This window comes from Heptranchias perlo, chromosome 35 (assembly GCF_035084215.1).
Source record: "Heptranchias perlo isolate sHepPer1 chromosome 35, sHepPer1.hap1, whole genome shotgun sequence".
NCBI lineage: Eukaryota > Metazoa > Chordata > Chondrichthyes > Hexanchiformes > Hexanchidae > Heptranchias > Heptranchias perlo.
This window is the reverse complement of record NC_090359.1, coordinates 6,734,344-6,754,064: the sequence shown is the minus strand read 5'-3', so window position 1 is coordinate 6,754,064 and position 19,721 is coordinate 6,734,344. Positions and strand designations below refer to the sequence as shown.

The window sequence follows — 19,721 nt, the reverse complement described above, 5'->3', positions numbered from 1 at the left end:
TTGTCAAGTTCTTGTAGTTTTGCTGATGGGAGCGGTGTGGCAACAGCCTCGAGAAGTCAGTGATGCAGCGACGTGGCCGTGCTTAGAAAAGAGCCAAATGTCTTTTGATGGAGGGTGCGGCTTTTATTAACAAATGGGTTCCATGGTGTAATGGTGAGCACTCCAGACTCTGAATCTAGCGATCCGAGTTCGAATCTCGGTGGAACCTGATTTGTTTTTTTCCCATTCATTTGCAACTGCAGGGCAAAGAAACAAAATGCGGCGGGAATCCACTCCCTGCTGGTGGGAAGTCGCTGTCAATCAATGAGGTTCCAGTTGCTTCTCTCGGTTTCAGTTCATCAACTCAACCGGACTTTAGCTTTCCAAAATCAACAGAAGAGAACGCTATATTTTGTTTAATGCTTCGTTTCACTGCACCAGAGAATGGTGTTTACAAAACTTTTCTTTGTAATCTGCATTCAGCAATCAAGCATGTAGAAATTCAAAGCATTGTTTCTTGAAAGGCAAGAATTGCTTGGATCATGTCCTCGGGCAATGTTGACATTTTCTTGTCAAGATGATGCAGTTTTGATGATGGGAGAGGTTTGTCGGTAGACTCGAGGTGTCAGTGATGTGGCGCTAAGGCAGTGCTAATAAAACAGCCAAGTGTCTTTGACTGGTGGGTGCCAGCTGAAGTAGTCAGTTGGTTCACACAGTGCAATAATAAGCATTCTGGACTTGGATTCCAGCGATCCAAATTCAAATCTCGATCAACCTTCGAATTTTGTCCTTTTCGTTTGCAAAAAAAGGGCAAACAAGTTAAAGTCACTTGGAATCTAATCCCTGTTGGTGGGGAGTTCGCATCTTTAATCAGTGAGGATCGAGCTCTTTTCTTTTCACCCCGAACTTCATGCATCAGTGCCTTGCAATGTTTATGCACTGATTATCCAACAAGACGAGCTGCGCTGAGCAGTGTGAAGCAGAAGCTTCATTGAGCGAAGCGATGGATTTGACAGCAGCTGTGCGATTGGCTGAGCATCTCTACTTATCAGAGGGGAAAGTGGGGAAGCTGGAAGTATGGATGAGAAAAGGCCAAAGTGGCAGGTTGGGATTGACCAGTGCTTGCAGTTTTGCTGATGGCAGACGTTTGCCAGTCGCCTCGTGCAGTCAATGATGCAGCGCCATGGCGATGCTGATAATGGAGCCCAGTATCCTTGAAGGGAAGGGGGCCGCATGTTTTAATGAATGGGTTCCATGGTGTAATGGTGAGCACTCTGGACTTTGAATCCAGCGATCCGAGTTCAAATCTCGATGGCACCTCAACTTTTGTCCCTTTCGTTTGCAACTTTTGGGGAAACGAAAAAAAGTCACCTGGAATCCCATCCCTGTTCGGAGGAAGTTCGGAGCCTCTATCAATGAGGTTCGAGCTCCTTGTATAAATTTGGGCTTTTGTTCAAGGCAAATCCTATTGAACTAACTTGATAGAGTTTTTGATGAGGTAACGGAGAAGGATGCTGTGGTCAATGCGATTGATGTGGTGCATGTAAACTTTCAAAAGGCGATTAATAAAGTGCCTTATGATAGCCTTGTCATCAAGATTGATACCCATAGAATAAAAGGAGCCGTAGCAATATGGATACAAAATTGCCTCAGTAACAGGAACCAGAGAGGAGTGATGAACGGTTGTTTTGCGGATTGGAGGGAGGTGTATAGTAATGTTCCCAACAGGTCGGTTCTCGCACCACTGCCCTCTTTGATATTTATTAATGACTTGGACTTGGGTTTCCAGGGCACAATTTCCAAATTTCAAGATGACACAAACCTTGGAATGATAGTGAACAGTGAGGAGGATAGTGATCGACTTCAAGAGGATATCGAAATTGAACGCAGAACAATGCAAGGTGATACATCTCGGTGGTCGGAAGAACGAGGAGAAGCAATGGAAATAAGAGGGCTCAATTCGAAAAGAGTACAGGAGCAGAGAGATATGGGGGAAAAGTGCACAAATCGTTGAATGTAGCGAGGCTGGTTGAGAATGCGGTTCAAAAAGCATACGGGATCCTGGGCTTTATAAATACAGGCATAGAACACTAAAGCACGGAATTAATGATGATCCTTTATAAAACATTAGTTCGACCACAACTGGAGTATTGTGTCCAGATCTGGGCAACGCACTTTACGAAAAATGCGAAGGTCTAAGAGAGGGTGCAGAAAAGATGAACGATAATGATTCCATGGATGAGGGAATTTAGTTGCGTGGATAGACTGGAGAAGCTGGGGATGTTCTTCTTGGAACAGAGAAGATTGCGAGGAGATTTGATAGAGCTATTTAAACTCATGAGGTGTCGTGACAGAATAAATGGAGACAAACTGTTCCTATTGGCGGAAAGGTCAAGAACCAGAGGACATAGATTTAAGGTGACTGGCAAAAGAATCAAAAGTGACTGGAGGAAAAACCTTTTTTACACAGTGAGTGGTTAGGAAATGCAATGCAATGCCAGGGGTCGTGGTGGAGGCAGATTCAATCGTGGCTTTCAAGAGGGAACTGAAAAATACTTTAAAGGAAAACATGCCGAGGGCTACGGGGATAGGGCGAGGGAGTGGGATTGGCTGGATTGCGATTGCATAGAGCTGGCAGGACTCGAAGGGCCGAACGGCCTACTTCCGTGCTGTAACCTTTCTATGAGTCCATAAGCTCAGCCTGTCTTTTGCTTTCCTCAATCTTCAGAAGACAAAGTTGCTTTTTGTGCAGCACTGCGCTTCACTGCACCAAAAATGGTGTTTGCTGAATTTTTCTTTGCAATCTGCATTCAGCAGGCAAACATGCAGAAATTCAAAGCACTGTCTCTTGAAATGCAGGCATTGCTTGGATCGTGCCCTCGCACAAAGTTTACATTTTGTTTTAGGCCAATCTTCATGCATCAGTGCCTTGCAATATTTATTCACAGATTATCCGGCAAGACTGTAATAGGAGCTGCGCTGAGCAGATTGAAAGAGAAGCAGTGACGAGAGAAGCGATAGGTTTGACTAGCTGCTGTGTGATTGGCTGAACATCGATACTAAGCAGAAGGAAAAGGTTGGAAGCTGAAGGAAGAGATGAGAAACGGCCAAGTCAAAGTGACAGTTTGGAATTGTCAAGTTCTTGTCGTTTTGCTGATGGGAGCGGTGTGGCAACAGTCTCGAGAAGTCAGTGATGCAGCGACGTGGCCGTGCTTAGAAAAGAGCCAAATGTCTTTTGATGGAGGGTGCGGCTTTTCTTACCAAATGGGTTCCATGGTGTAATGGTGAGCAATCCAGACTCTGAATCTCGCGATCCGAGTTCGAATCTCGGTGAAACCTCATTTGTTTTTGTCCCATTCGTTTGCAACTGCAGGGCAAAGAAACAAAATGCTGCGGGAATCCACTCCCTGCTGGTGGGAAGTCGCTGTCAATCAATGAGGTTCCAGTTGCTTCCATCGGTTTCAGTTCATCAGCTCAACGGACTTTAGATTTCCAAAATCAACAGAAGAGAAAGCTGTATTTTGTTTGATGCTGAGTTTCACTGCACCAGAGAATGGTGTTTACAGAACTTTTCTTTGTAATCTGCATTCAGCAATCAAGCATGTAGAAATTCAAAGCATTGTTTCTTGAAAGGCAAGAATTGCTTGGATCAAGTCCTCGGGCAATGTTGACATTTTCTTGTCAAGATGATGCAGTTTTGATGATGGCAGAGGTTTGTCGGTAGCCTCGAGGTGTCAGTGATGTGGCGTTAAGGCAGTGCTAATAAAACAGCCAAGTGTCTTTGACTGGTGGGTGCCAGCTGAAGTAGTCAGTTGGTTCACACAGTGCAATAATAAGCATTCTGGACTTGGATTCCAGCGATCCAAATTGAAATCTCGATCAACCTTCGAATTTTGTCCTTTTCGTTTGCAAATTGAGGGCAAACAAGTTAAAATCACTTGGAATCTAATCCCTGTTGGTGGGGAGTTCGCAGCTTTAATCAGTGAGGATCGAGCTCTTTTCTTTTCACCCCGAACTTCATGCATCAGTGCCTTGCAATGTTTACGCACTGCTCATCCAACAAGACGAGCTGCGCTGAGCAGTGTGAAACAGAAGCATCAACGAGGGAAGCGATGGATTTGACAGCAGCTGTGCGATTGGCTGAACATCTCTACTTATCAGAGGGGAAAGTGGGGAAGCTGGAAGTATGGATGAGAAAAGGCCAAAGTGGCAGGTTGGGATTGACCAGTGCTTGCAGTTTTGCTGATGGCAGACGCTTGCCAGTCGCCTCGTGCAGTCAATGATGCAGCGCCATGGCGATGCTGATAATGGAGCCCAGTATCCTTGAAGGGAAGGGGGCCGAATGTTTTAATGAATGGGTTCCATGGTGTAATGGTGAGCACTCTGGAGTTTGAATCCATCGATCCGAGTTCAAATCTCGGTGAAACCTCAACTTTTGTCCCTTTCGTTTGTAACTTTTGGGGAAACAAATAAAAGTCACCTGGAATCCCATTCCTGTTCGTTGGAATTTCGGAGCCTCTATCAATGAGGTTCGAGCTCCTTGTATATATTTGGGCTTTTGTTCAATGTAAATCGTATTGAACTAACTTGATGGAGTTTTTGATGAGGTAACGGAGAAGGATGCTGAGGTCAATGCGATTGATGTGGTGTATGTAAACTTTCAAAAGGCGATTAATAAAGTGCCTTATGATAGCCTTGACATCAAGATTGATACCCATAGAATAGAAGGAGCAGTAGCAATATGGATAAAAAATTGCCTCAGTAACAGGAACCAGAGAGGAGTGATGAACGGTTGTTTTTCAGATTGGAGGGAGGTGTACAGTAATGTTCCCCACAGGTCGGTGCTCGCACCACTGCCCTTTTTGATATTTATTAATGACTTGGAGTGGGTGTCCAGGGCACAATTTCCAAATTTCAAGATGACACAAACCTTGGAATTATAGTGAACAGTGAGGAGGATAGTGATAGACTTCAAGAGGATATCGAAATTGAACGCAGAACAATGCAAGATGATACATCTCGGTAGTCGGAAGAACGAGGAGAATCAATGTAAATAAGAGGGCTCAATTCGAAAAGGGTACAGGAGCAGAGAGATATGGGGGAAAAGTGCACAAATCGTTGAACGTAGCGAGGATGGTTGAGAATGCTGTTCAAAAAGCATACGGGATCCTGGCCTTTATAAATACAGGCATAGAACACTAAAGCACGGAATTCATGATGATCCTTTATAAAACATTAGTTCGACCACAACTGGAGTATTGTGTGCAGATCTGGGTACCGCACTTTAGGAAAAATGCGAAGGTCCAAGAGAGGATGCAGAAAAGATGAACGAGAATGATTCCAGGGATGAGGGAATTTAGTTGCGTGGATAGACTGGAGAAGCAGGGGATGTTCATCTTGGAACAGAGAAGATTGAGAGGAGATTTGATAGAGCTATTTAAACTCATGAGGGGTAGTGACAGAATAAATGGAGACAATCTGTTCCTATTGGCGGAAAGGTCAAGAACCAGAGGACATAGATTTAAGGTGACTGGCAAAAGAATCAAAAGTGACTTGAGGAAAAACCTTTTTTACACAGTGAGTGATTAGGAAATGCAATGCAATGCCAGGGGTCGTGGTGGAGGCAGATTCAATCGTGGCTTTCAAGAGGGAACTGAAAAATACTTTAAAGGAAAACATGCCGAGGGCTACGGGGATAGGGCGAGGGAGTGGGATTGGCTGGATTGCTATTGCATAGAGCTGGTAGGACTCGAAGGGCCGAACGGCCTACTTCCGTGCTGTAACCTTTCTATGAGTCCATAAGCTCAGCCTGTCTTTTGCTTTCCTAAATCTTCAGAAGACAAAGTTGCTTTATGTGCAACGCTGCGCTTCACTGCACCAAAAATGGTGTTTGATAAATTTTTCTTTGCAATCTGCATTCAGCAGGCAAACATGCAGAAATTCAAAGCACTGTCTCTTGAAATGCAGGCATTGCTTGGATCGTGCCCTCGCACAAAGTTTACATTTTGTTTTACGCCAATCTTCATGCATCAGTGCCTTGCACTATTTATTCACAGATTGTCCGGCAAGACTGTCATTGGAGCTGCGCTGAGCAGATTGAAAGAGACGCAGTGACGAGGGAAGCGATAGGTTTGACTAGTTGCTGTGTGATTGGCTGAACATCGATACTAAGCGGAAGGAAAAGGGTGGAAGCTGAAGGAAGAGATGAGAAAGGGTCAAGTCAAACTGGCAGTTTGGATTTGTCAAGTTCTTGTAGTTTTGCTGATGGGAGCGGTGTGGCAACAGCCTCGAGAAGTCAGTGACGCAGCGACGTGGCCGTGCTTCGAAAAGAGCCAAATCTCTTTTGATGGAGGGTGCGGCTTTTTTCAAGAAATGGGTTCCCTGGTGTCATCGTGAGGACTCCGAATCCAGCGATCCGAGTTCGAATCTCGGTGGCACCTCATTTGTTTTTGTCCCATTCGTTTGCAACTGCAGGGCAAAAAAACAAAATGCAGCGGGAATCCACTCCCTGCTGGTGGGAAGTCGCTATCAATCAATGAGGTTCCACTTGCTTCGATCGGATTCAGTTCATCAGCTCAACCGGACTTTAGCTTTCCCAAATCAACAGAAGAGAAAGCTGTATTTTGTTTAATGCTGAGTTTCACTGCACCAGAGAATTGTGTTTGCAGAACTTTTCTTTGTAATCTGCATTCAGCAATCAAGCATGTAGAAGTTCACAGCATTGCTTCTTGAAAGGCAAGAATTGCTTGGATCATGTCCTCGGGCAATGTTGACATTTTCTTGTCAAGATGTTGCAGTTTTGATGATGGCAGAGGTTTGTCGGTAGCCAGCTGAAGTAGTCAGTTGGTTCACACAGTGCAATAAAAAGCATTCTGGACTTGGATTCCAGCGATCCAAATTAAAATCTCGATCAACCTTCGAATTTGAAGGCCTAAGAGATGGTGGAGAAAAGACGAACGAGAATGATTCCAGGGATGAGGGACTTTCGTTCCGTAGATTGACTGGAGAAGCTGGGGTTGTTTTTCTTGCAACAGAGAAGATTGAGAGGAGATTTGATAGAGGTATTTAAACTCATGAGGGGTATTGACAGAATGGATGGAGACAAACTGTTCCTATTGGCGGAAAGGTCAAGAACCAGAGGACATAGATTTAAGGCGACTGGCAAAATGACCAAAGATGACTTGAGGAAAATCCTTTTTTACACAGTGTGTGTTTAGGATCTGGAATGCATTGCCAGGGGTCGTGGTGGAGGCAGATTCAATCGTGGCTTTCAAGAGGGAACTGTACAAATACTTCAAAAGGAAAACATGCCGAGGGCTCCGTGGATAGGGCGAGGGAGTGGGATTGGCTGGATTGCTTTTGCATCGAGCTGGCAGGACTCGAAGGGCCGAACGGCCTAAAGGAGCAATAGCAACATGTTTCGAAAATTGCCTCAGCAACAGGAACCAGAGAGGAGTGATGAACGGTTGTTTTGGGGATTGGAGGGAGGTGTACAGTAATGTTCCCCACAGGTCGGTGCTCGCACCACTGCCCTATTTGATATTTATTAATGACTTGGACTTGGGTGTACAGGGCACAATTTCCAAATTTGCAGATGACGCAACCCTTGGAAGTATAGTGAACATTGAGGAGGATAGTGATGGACTTCAAGAGGATATCGAAATTTATCGCAGAAAAATGCAAGGTGATACATCTCGGTAGGAAGAACGAGGAGAATCAATATAAACTAAAGCTCACAATTCTAAAATGTGTCGATGGACAGAGAGGTCTGGGGGTATATGTGCACAAACCGTTGAATGTGACGAGGTAGGTTGAGAAAGCGGTCAACAAATCATATGGGATGCTGAGCTTTATATTTTGAGGCATAGATTACAAAAGCAAGGAGGCTATGATGAAGGTTTATAAAACATTAGTTCGACCACAACTGGAGCATTAGGTCCAGTTCTGGGCACGGCACTTCACGAAAGATGTGAAGGTTTTAGAGAGGGTGCAGAAAAGATAAACTAGCATGATTCCAGGGATGAGGGACTTTAGTTACGTGGATAGCCTGGAGATGCTGGGTTTGTTCTTTTTGGAACAGAGAAGATTGAGAGGAGATATGACAGATTTACTTGAAATCATGAGGGGTGTTGACAGAATAGATCGAAAGAAACTGTTCCTTATGCCAGAAGGATCAAGAACCAGAGGAAATAGATTTAAGGTGACTGGCAAAAGAACCAAAGGTGACATGAGGCAAAACCTTTTTTACACAGTGAGTGGTTAGGATCTGGAATGCACTGCCAGGGGTTGTGGTGGAGGTAGATTCAATCGTGGCTTTCAAAAGGGAACTGCATGAATACTTGAAAGCAAAGCATGTGCAGGGCGACTGGGATCGGTCGAGGGAGTTGGATTGGCTGGATTGCTTTTGCATCGAGCCGTCAGGGCTCGATTGGCTGAATGGCCTCTTTCCGTTCTGTAACATTTCTATCAGTCGAGAAGCTCAGCCTGTTTTTTGCTTTCCCAAATCTTCAGAAGAGAAAGTTACTTTTTGTGCAACGCTGCGCTTCACTGCACCAAAGAATGGTGTTTGCTGAATTTTTCTTTGCAATCTGCATTCAGCAAGCAAACATGCCGAAATTCAAAGCACTGTCTCTTGAAATGCAGGAATTGCTTGGATCGTGTCCTCGGGCAAAGTTTACATTTTGTTTTACGCCAATCTTCATGCATCAGTGCCTTGCAATATTTATTCACAGATTATCCGGCAAGATATAATCGGAGCTGCGCTGAACAGAGTGAAACAGAAGCAGTGACGATGGAAGCGACAGGTTTGATTAGTAGCTGTGTGATTGGCTGAGCATCGATTCTTAGCAGAGGAGAAGGAGTGGAAGCTGAACGTGGGAGCGGCAAAGGGCCGGGTCAAGATGGCAGTTTGGAATTGTCCATTGCTTGCAGTTTTGCTGATTGGAGAGGGTTGGCAACAGCCTCGAGAGGTCAGTAATACAGCGACATGGCCGTGCTGGGAAAAGAGCCAAGTGTCTTTGAATGGTGGCTGCTGGCTGAAGAAATCATCGGATTCCATGTGTCATGGTGAGTACTCTAAACACTGAATCTAGCGATCCAATCCCAAATCTGGGTGCAACCATAACTTTTTTCCCGGCACTTACTCTCCAATAACGTGTTCACCGATGCTCAGATTGGGTTCCGCCAGGACCACTCGGCTCCAGAATTCATTACAGCCTTGGTCCAAACATGGAAAAAAGAGATGAATTCCAGAGGTAAGGTGAGCGTGACTGCCTTGACATCAAGGCAGCATTTGACCGAGTTTGGCAACAAGGAGCCTGAGTAAAATTGAAGTCAATGGGAATCACGGGGAAAACTCTCCAGTGGCTGGAGTCATACCGAACAAGATGATAGCGGTTGTTGGAGGCCAATCATCGCAGCCCCAGGACATTGCTACATGAGTTCCACAGGCCAGTGTCCTGGACACAACCATCTTCAGCTGCTTCATCAATAACCTTGCCTCCATAATAAGGTCAGAAATGGGGTTGTTCGCTGATGACTGCACAATGTTCATTTCCATTCGCAACCCCTCAAATAATGAAACAGTCCGTGCCCGCATGCAGCAAGACCTGGACAACATCCAGGCTTGGGCTGGTAAGTGGCAAGTAACATTCGTGCCAGACAAGTGGTTGCTAATTTTAGGTGGTAGCATGGTCTAGCGGCTTAAGACGCTGGGTTAAGGTTCTAATTTTTGCGGGGGCGTGGGTTCGAATCCAACTCCTGTTCGCATTTCAGGGATCCAAAGTGAGGCAGCCAATTGGATGCAAAATTGGCTTGAAGTCGGAGGGTTGTTTTTCAAACTGGAGGCCTGTGACCAGCGGTGTGCCTCACGGATCGGTGCTTGGTCCGCTGTTATTTATATTAATGATTTGGATGAGAATTTAGGAGGCATGGTTATAAGCTTGCAGATGACACCAAGATTGGTGGCATTGTGGACAGTGAAGAAGGTTATCTAGGATTGCAACGGGATCTTGATAAATTGGGCCAGTGGGCAGATGAATGGCAGATGGAGTTTAATTTAGATAAATGTGAGGTGATGCATTTTGGTCGATCGAATCGGGCCAGGACCTACTCCGTTAATAGTGGGGCGTTGGGGAGAGTTATGGAACAAAGAGATCTCGGAGTACAGGTTCATAGCTCCTTGAAAGTGGAGTCATAGGTCGATAGGGTTGTGAAGAAGGCATTCGAAATGCTTGGTTTCATTGGTCACAACATTGAATACAGGAGTTGGGATGTCTTGTTGAACTTGTACAAGACATTAGTAAGGCCACACTTGGAATACTGTGTACAGTTCTGGTCACCCTATTATAGACAGGATATTATTAAACTAGAAAGAGTGCAGAAAAGATTTACTCGGATGCTACCGGGGCTTGATGGTTTGACTTATAGGGAGAGGTTAGATGGACTGGGACTTTTTTGCCTGGAGAGTAGGAGGTTACGGGGTGATCTTATAGAAGTCTATAAAATAATGAGGGGCATAGATAAGGTAGATCGTCAAAATCTTTTCCAAAAGTTAGGGGAATCTATAACGAGGGGGCATAGATTTAAGGTGAGAGGGGAGAGATACAAAATGGTCCAGAGGGGCAATTTTTTCACTCAAAAGTGGTGAGTGTCTGGAACGAGCTGCCAGAGGCAGTAGTAGAGTCGGGTAAAATTTTGTCCTTTAAAAATCATTTGGACAGTTACATGGGTAAGATGAGTATAGAGGGATATGGGCAATTGGGACTAGCTTAGTGGTATAAACTGAGCGACATGGACATGTTGGGCCGAAGGGCCTGTTTCCATGTTGTAACTTCTATAATTCTATGATTCTATAAGTGTCAAGCAATGACCATCTCCAACAAGAGAGAGTCTAACCACCTCCCCTTGACATTCAACGGCATTACCATTGCCGAATCCTCCACCATCAATATTCCTGGGGGTCACCATTCACCAGATACTGAACTGTACAAGCTGCATAAAACTGTGGCTGCAAGGGCAGGTCAGAGGCTGGGTATTCTGCGTCGAGTGACTCAACTCCTGACTCCCCAAAGCCTTTCCACCATCTACAAGGCACAAGTCAGGAGTGTGATGGAATACTGTCCACTTGCCTGGATGAGTGCAGCTCATATAACGTTCAAAAAGCTTGACACCATCCAGAACAACGCAGCCCGCTTGATGGGCACCCCATCCACCACCCGAAACATTAACTCCCTTCACCACCGGCGCACAGTGGCTGCAGTGTGTACCATCCACAGGATGCACTGCAGCAACTCGCCAAGGCTTCTTCAACAGCAACACCCAAACCTGCGACCTCTACTATCGAGAAGGACAAGAGCAGCAGGTACATAGGAGCAACACCACCTGCACGTTCCCCTTCAAGTCACATACCATCCCGACTTGGAAATACATCGCCGTTCCTTTCTCGTCGCTGGGTTAAAATCCTGGAACTCCATTCTTAACAGCACTGTGGGAGAACCTTCACCACACGGACTGCAGCGGTTCAAGAAGACGGCTCACCACCACCTTCTCAAGGGCAATGAGGGATGGGCAATAAATGCCGGCCTCGCCAGCGACGCCCACATTCCATGAACGTATAAAAATGGGGGTCTGTGTGCGGAAGATTTGGTCGGGGGTGGGCGGGGGTGGGGCGGTTTTGTGACCTCTGATTCCCGCCCTATTCTGGATTGAAAGAAGGAAAGAATGAATGAGAGAGAGAAGCGATGTGGGAGAAGGGATGATGGAAGAATCGATCCATTAACCAGATTAAAGTGGCCCAAAAATAAGATAATATTAAGATATCATCAGGAGAACATTAATACAAGCTGTAAAACAAAAGCAAAATATTGTAGATGCTGGAAATCTGAAGGAAAAACAGAAAATGCTGGAAATACTCAGCAGGTCAGTCAGCATCTGTGGAGAGAGTTCTGATGAATGGTCATCGAACTGAAAGGATGTTGCTCTCTCCACAGATGCTGCCTGACCTGCTGAGTGTTTCCCGCAATTTATGTTTTTATTATTAATATCACCTGAACTCTGTCGAGCGTTTGTTGGTCGATTCACTTATAAAGATGCGAATTGAGGGGAAGCTGGTTCATGGCGAACCCCAGGTCTGAATCCCGCCGGCAGAGAGTTGAAGGAATGTTAAATATAAATGAGATTCAACGACATTATCCTGAACTGATGCCTTTTCCATACCTCAGGGCGGTCAGACGCGCTCTGTCTGTTTGTTACTGCTTGTGACCATTAACGGGAACCGGCCGCGAGTTAAACATTTATCTGCAAACTGCCAGAGAGATAACACAGCGGGAATAAAAAACCTCGGTGGAAAAATAGGATCGGGTTCGGGTTTGGGCGAGGGTATCGTGATATGCTATTACCCAACGCCCAATGAGCCCTGCGCAGGCAGGATGCAAGTATTCGCCCACTCCAGGATTCACCTGCAATCAGCGTTCCTTTCCGGGCCTTGCACCGGGAATCAATGCAATTCACACTTTCCACCACCAGCAGGAAGCTGAATATCATAAAGGGTCAATGTTTCTTAGAAATCTCCAAAAGGCTGCTGGTACCTGTTGTTTTGATGAAAATAACAGTCTACCTTTTTCAAGGAGTCTGAATGGAGATCAGACATCGCACACGTAAAACATAGATGCAGGTCCCATCCATTTGTTTACACATTGATGAGTTGTGTTAAAACATTGAATAAAGGTTGCGCACAACTGAATCCCACATCTTCCAATCTGCACGCCTGACCTCACCAATCTGCCGATCTGTATTCGTACCAGGCCTGCAAGAGAGCATGCAACAAGATTCTCTGAAGGTGCACTAGAGACCCTTGGTGCAATTGGTGGACAGAAGGGAGGACATCCGATATCCGCAGAGGGGGTTTGGGGGAGCAAGAGGCCCTCCACACAAATATCCAAAAGGCAGTGGGAAGCAGCGGAGGAGAAAGTCAATTTCAGCGCTCAGCATCTTGAACATGGATGCCTGAGAATAAAGCAGAGACTTAATCAGACTGATATACCGGGAGACAGACAGACAGAGTGCAGCGGGCAGGGACTCAGCCCTGTAGATAAGCCGACTGTATCCTTTGCCTCAGGTAAAATTAGTAAAGTAACTAAAACCCGAAACCAATCCGTCCACTTCTGGTTTATACCGAGGCGTGTCGGTCAGTGAAAGCTTTGAAGGAGGCTGCGGGTCTCCATTTTCACAGCTTTTTTATTTTCAGCTCCTGGGGGCCGTGATTCCTGGACCTTCTCCTTCACACCACATGAGAGGAGGTGAGAAAGCCCGAAACAGCAAGTAAGTTCCTTTATTGCACAGCTTGTGGGCCCGGAGGAGCAGGAGTGCTTCCGCCAGGACCAACAAGCCTACCTGCCATGATCCCACACAGGCGATCGGCCGACCCCCTCCAAAACTCTGACACCACTGCACGAGCTACGAACCCCGTTATCTGTGACCATCGCGATGACCCGCGACCCCCGATGACTGAGCCCTCGGTCCGATAACTGACCCACCCATGACCCCTGACCGCCTCCCATGAGCCCCCCTCCCCGATAAAATCATGCGCAATGAGTTTGATTCCCGTTCTGTTACCTCTTTGACGATTTGCTGATAAACGTTTTCCTCTCTGCCTGTTCCCGTTAATGGTCACAAGTAGTAACAGACAGAGCGGGACTGACCGCCCCGAGTTGTGGAAAATACATCAGTTTGGGACAAATGCCTCAAATCAAATGGTCTCCCGGCACCGAGAAATACAAATTCCAGAGAAAAATGCAGAAGAGGAAAGAGAAATAAAAGCTAAATAAAGACGCTATCAATATTTGCCATTTTTGATGCCTCTCTATTTCTTCCACAACCTTTCTGTTCCGGTAAAAAAAAAGTCAGTGTAAATAAATGCGAGAATCGACCCAAAGAACGAGAACAAAGCAACAAAAAGTTCCCGAACACAGAATCAAACCCAGAGACGTTTCGATCTTCAATCTCACGCTCTCCAAACTCAACTATTTCGGCTCCAATCGAAATTGGACTTTGTGACATCACCTTGGACGAAAATATAAACTGGGTGGAATTTCCCCTTCCGATCATTCCTCACTCTGGGGGAATGGGACCCGCTCAGATTTCGAAGCTCAGGCAATGTTAATTTTCAGCTGATGACGTCCCAATATTATCTTGTATTTGGCCTCTTTTAATCAGGTTCACGGACACTTCCATCTTCCCTTCTCCCAAATCGCTTCTTCCCCGAAGGGATGTGGTGCAGCCGTTGCCAAAATTAACAGGCAAAGCCAATTATCGCCTCCTTCTCACAGGAAAAGAAACTCACCCTGGAGATTCGGTTTGGAACAAATGCCCAAATAACATTCTCGCTCGGGATCGAAGCGGGACTTTTTGCGTGTGAAGCAAACGTGATAACCGCTACACTAAGGGAAACTACCACCCCATCTCCGACCTCCCTTTCATGTCCAAAGCGTTGTCGCCTCCAAAATCCGTGTCCATCTTTCCCACAACATCATGTTTGAATCCCTCCAGTCAGGTTTCCACTCCTGCCACAGTACTGAAACGACTCTTGTCAAAGTCACAAATGATATCCTCTGTGACTGTGCAGAGGGAGATTTAATCTTGATCTAGCCCTCGATGCACCTGCCCGCGGTGTATTTGATGGCACAGTTTAGAGGGAGCTTTACTTTGCTATGTACTGTAGACTATCAGTCTGTGATGGAGCAGGGCCCTGCTCTTTAATAGAAATTATTCTTTCGATGAGCCACTGAGCCCCTAAAGTAGCCTCCGAGACCCAAAGTCTGTTTTCCATCCTACATTTCCAGCAGTTTGCGAGGGCTGGGCCACGTTAACAGCAGCTCTCTGTTCCTGGTCTGGAGCTGAGGTGTTGTTTATTGTCCTTGACACAGGGACCAGACGGTGAGCTGCTGGCTCCAATTTTTCCGGGAACATTCCCTGCTGCTCTGTTCTCACCGCTTCACTGGGTCTTAGATTATTACCAGCCATCTTCCTGATCAATAAACAATCGCCAGTCTGACCGCAGAGATTTGAAATGTGTGAAAAATGTCATGTGTCTCATCCCTCTCCCTGGCCAAAAATAAATAGGCCATCATGAAATGTACGCAATCCGATTCTTGAGCCTTCTCCTTCTTAGAAGAATCTTCTAAACTCCTTTCTAAAGTGACCATTGATCTTTATGTCTTGTTTTGCGGATTGTTCCAGGTCAGCATTGTAATCATTTGGTGGTAGTTGAAAAGTGGGATCATTATGTTAAATATTGATATTTATCACAGCCCCGCCCCCCAAACATTCAAACCACCGTTCAGGAGGAGAACCCCTCTTCTCGCTGACCTACATTGGCTTCCAGTCCATCAACATCTCAAATTTTAAATTATCATCTTCGTGTTCAAATCCCTCCATGACCTCGTCCCTCCCTATCTCTGTAACCTCCATCATCCCTACAACCCTCCGAGATCTTTGAACTCCTCCAATTCAGGCCTCTTGAGCATCCTATCAGCGACCCAATCCCACTCCCACACTAATTGTGGCCAATAAAACTTATTGTGGTACTTGTACGCGTGTATGAAGGTGCAACATTTAACCTCGTCTCCGGGGTTTCATTTGAATGGAAATTCCACTGTTCTTGTTAAAGATCACGGAGTGAGAGTTGTTGACTTCATCTGTTTGTTCAATGACTGTAATTAAACTCAGTCAGCACGGGACATCATTTTCTGACTGGTTGAATTCTCTCTGCTATAATTAAGGAAAATCCACTCAATGTGTCATTCGGAGAATTGCTCCCAGCATCAGGACCAAATATCGAATCATCGCTTGTTACTGACGGGGAAATAATGTCTCTTAGTTTTATGATCAAGCTCAAGATTCTATGGGCACTTTATGATATACAAAGGATTTACTTCCCCATCCTGGCTGCGTTCGGCGTCCCGGGTAAGTCACTATGTGCACCTGGCACTTCAGGAAGCCGAGTTTAACAGCTTGTGACATTTAATCCGCCTGTCCAGCTCTTTATTTTATTACTTTAGTACATTACAACAGTGACTACACTGCAAACTTCATTGGTTGTGAAGTACTTTCGATCCTCCTTACGTTGTAAAAGGCGCTATCAAATTGCAATTCTTGTGTATGTTAGATAATGGCCTATGATCCACTAATGTGAATTCCCATTCATTGGTGTAAGTTCAATGAAAAGTGTTTCCTTAGTGGTCACTTATTAGTACAGTCCAGGCGATGTTATGAAGGTCCCGGTGTTCTTTCAGGCGACAGCACAAGCCATGTGACTAGATCATTCCCTTAATTAAAAGTGTGCATTCTTCTGTACATACTGAGTCCGACTGTCAAGTGAGAAACGTTTAATGAGCTCACACTGCCTGCAATTTCGGCAGAATATGGTTAGTTATTTAGTTGCACAGTTGAGTCAGACCAGATAAATGATAAATGCACTGATGATCCAATCTCGTTCAGCTCTCTCGCTTTCCACCGCTTCATGGTCGACGTTGATGTCACTGTCTCTCAATGGTTAAATTAGAATGGTTCAGCAAGCTGATGTTTATTATTATTCAGATCATTTCATGATTTTATTTATAATAATTAATCTGCATTAACAACCTAATCCAGTGCCTGGTTGGCACAGATCTTCGTTTCTCTGATCTGGACCCACAAACATTGCAATGGGCGTATTCTGATAGTGAAACTCACTCGATATTTTGTTGTGCATTTTACGATATATGAATTGGAAGTTTATTGAATTCGCACCACGGAAGGGAAAGAGCAAGATTAACACTATTTGACGAGAATTCAGATCATAGGTAGGTATGAAGGATTAGATGTGAACTGAGGAGAATTTCTTTCGCCCAGAGGGTGGTGGGGCTCCGGAACTCGCTGCCTTAAAGGATGGTAGAAGCAGAACCCACAACTCATTTAAACAGTACATGGATGTACACTTGAAGTGCCTTAACCTACATGGTTATGGACCAAGTGCTGGAAAGTGGGATTAGGCTGTTAAGCTCTTTTCGACCGGTACGGACACGATGGGCCGAATCGCCTTCTTCTGTGCCGTAACTTTCTATGATTCCATGGCGTATTATATTGCCAGTAATGTTATTGCACCATTTAAAGTAAACGTTCGTTGTTACTAATATTACCAGTAATTTAATCAGAAAATTTGCCTGCAAAATTAACTACATTACATTACCATTTTTTCTCTTTGTATTTTTGATGCGGAGCATCTCAAATGACCCTGAATATCCAATTACCGAACATGGAGCTCAGCGCGTCTGTAACTCCGTTCATCCAGTAATTGACCACTGGGAATCAGGGAGCAGAGTATCAGATTGGGCCTCACTTAGAATGTAAAAAACAAACAGGAATTGAAATATTTAGTATTTTAGACGAGGAGCAGAAAAGTGGATTCATTATCCCTCGAATAGATTATGTCGACTTCGACGGGCTGTTCCTGTTTCACCTTGTCCAGAACAGTGGAACAGTAGAGAACGAGGCCTCAATTGAAGGGTGGGTGGCGAGCGTTAAAGTCAAAACGAAGCTGCAAAAACAATATTTATCTGTCTGAGTGGCCAATCTATGGAACAGACTCCTTAGCGAGACGATGGAAGTAATTAGTATTGATTCATTCAAACGCAAATGAGTTAGGTTTCTTCCAGAAAATAATATATTGGGCAGAGCAGATGAATAATATAAGACATGACATATGGTAAATGTAGCATGCTTGGGAGCAAAAAAAGTGATTCTGGGTCTATGTTTCCCAAAAGACTGGGGTTTTCCTCATCTCATGTCCAGGTCTGTTGCTCGTAATTCCTTGAACAACAGACAATGGGTGTTGTTATCTCACTATTCCACCCAAAGGGCATCAGCGATTCGACGATTACTCTTCCTCCCAGGGCCCTTTTATCCATTCCCCACCTCGGGACATTAAATCTAGGTATCACCCCAGCAGCTGACTCACACACGCTGCAATTCAAACATGCAAAAATCCCAGCGTTTCCTTCCCCCGCAGGCTCAGGTGTCGGTGAGGCTCTCACTTTCCGTTTGATTACTTTTATATTCATTCTGAATTAAGTTTCTGTTTTTAACCATATTTCATTTGATCGCGTTGCTTCACTAATTTGCCGATTCATTACTCTGATTACAAAGCCCGCCACGCCTAAAATAATCCGATTCCATCACTGGAGGCAAAGTCAAGCTGCAAATCTCTTGGCGCATTTCAGTTGATTGTGAAGAACATTAATGTCCCTGTTGTATAACCTGCTCCTTTATTTCACTGGAAACACATCAAATTAATGTTTTTCACTGTGTCTGGTGAATAATTTCCCTATTTCCGCCTTGCATACAGTTAACGTGGTGACGATTGTGATCCTGTCTCGGGGAAAGTGCGGTCTGTCCAAATGTGTCACTCGCTACCTGGTGGCGATGGCAGCGGCGGATCTACTGGTCGTTATCATCGATCTGATATTAAGGCAGGTTCCTATTGTTTATCGGGATCAATTTCGATTTCTGTGGTACGTTGGAGTGTGTAATATCCACGCCGTCCGGCTTTATGCTGTCACAGACTGTTCAGTCTGGTTCACGGTCACTTTCACCTTTGATCGATTTGTGGCCATTTATTGCCAGAAGCTGAAAACTAAATATTGCACCGAGAAGACGGCGGCTGTGGTTCTCGGAACAGTTACTGTGCTGAGCGGCTTGAAGAACATTTTCTGGTATTTTCTGTATACATGGGAGTATTGGCTTTCTAATAGTTCCTGGTTTTGCCGGGTTTCAAACGGTGTATCTCGATCGCTCGCCTGGGCGGTCGTTGAATTAATGCATTACATTTTAACACCATTTATTCCATTTCTTTTGATTGTACTGCTCAATGTATTAACGGTCAGACACATTTTAGTGGCCAGCAGAGCTCGCAGGAGAATCCGGGGTCCGAGCAGTGGGGAGAGTTCCATTGACCCAGAGATGGAGAACCGAAGGAAATCCATCGTTGTACTGTTTGTTATATCGGGGAATTTCATCCTGTTATGGGTGGTGTTCATGGTGTGTTCTATATTGAGGCGGTTGGATTATTTGGGCTACCCTGTCCCCCTGCCCACATTTGTACGAGAAATCGGCTTCATGCTCCAGCTCCTGAGTTGCTGCACGAACACTTTTATTTATGCAGTGACCCAAAGGAAATTCAGAGAGGAGTTGAAGAATGGAGTGAAATATCCCCTCGCAATGATGGTCAAATTAATTAGATGAGAAAACCTCACACTTTCTAACATTCTCAGGTAATTTTGTTTCCTGTTCTGTCGAATCCAATGTGTTGCTTTTTTTACTCTTAATATTTTGTGAAACATTTCACACTATGGTCCCGTCTTAAAAGTAAGTTAATCTAACCATTCTTCACGAGATAGGACCCAGACATGATCTATCCACCGATGCGGTTTGACCGTGTAATTGCCCTGGAGCGGTTAGCTGCTTTCGACAGTCCTGTGCTCAACACGCAGTCCGGGGTGATTTGGGAATGACCCCTTGTTGTGATTATTTCCAAAAAATATACCATTTGTGACCAATGTCCGGTCATGCAGAGGATGTTTAGTACCTCATTGTTGATAAGCTTCTCTGATCTCTGATCTTTGAAGGAACACTTTTTGAAAAGCAAGATAGACACCAGGAAACAGTCAATGCAGCAGGTAGACCGTGGAGGTTATTAATCTGTGCAC

At 45.0% G+C, this 19,721-nt stretch overlaps 1 protein-coding gene and 2 non-coding genes across 3 annotated transcripts; all 3 read left to right on the top strand.

Moving 5' to 3' along the window:
* Positions 1-136: 136 nt before the first annotated feature.
* On the top strand, positions 137-208 carry trnaq-cug (transfer RNA glutamine (anticodon CUG)). The gene has a single exon. It is a non-coding gene; the product is annotated as a tRNA-Gln (tRNA).
* Positions 209-1,227: 1,019 nt separating this feature from the next.
* On the top strand, positions 1,228-1,299 carry trnaq-uug (transfer RNA glutamine (anticodon UUG)). Its single transcript has one exon. It is a non-coding gene; the product is annotated as a tRNA-Gln (tRNA).
* Positions 1,300-15,845: 14,546 nt separating this feature from the next.
* On the top strand, positions 15,846-19,257 carry LOC137302001 (probable G-protein coupled receptor 139). The gene is made up of 2 exons (XM_067971714.1): positions 15,846-15,942; positions 18,362-19,257. Exons 1-2 carry the CDS (start codon positions 15,846-15,848, stop codon positions 19,255-19,257), a joined length of 993 nt encoding a protein of 330 aa, XP_067827815.1.
* Positions 19,258-19,721: the final 464 nt, after the last annotated feature.

Excerpts from the sequence above, each read along its gene's own strand:
- LOC137302001 (XM_067971714.1), top strand. The coding sequence starts at position 15,846 with ATGTCTCTTAGTTTTATGATCAAGCTCAAGATTCTATGGGCACTTTAT. Across the intron at positions 15,943-18,361 it reads GGCTGCGTTCGGCGTCCCGG|TTAACGTGGTGACGATTGTG; the intron begins GTAAGTCACTAT and ends CCTTGCATACAG.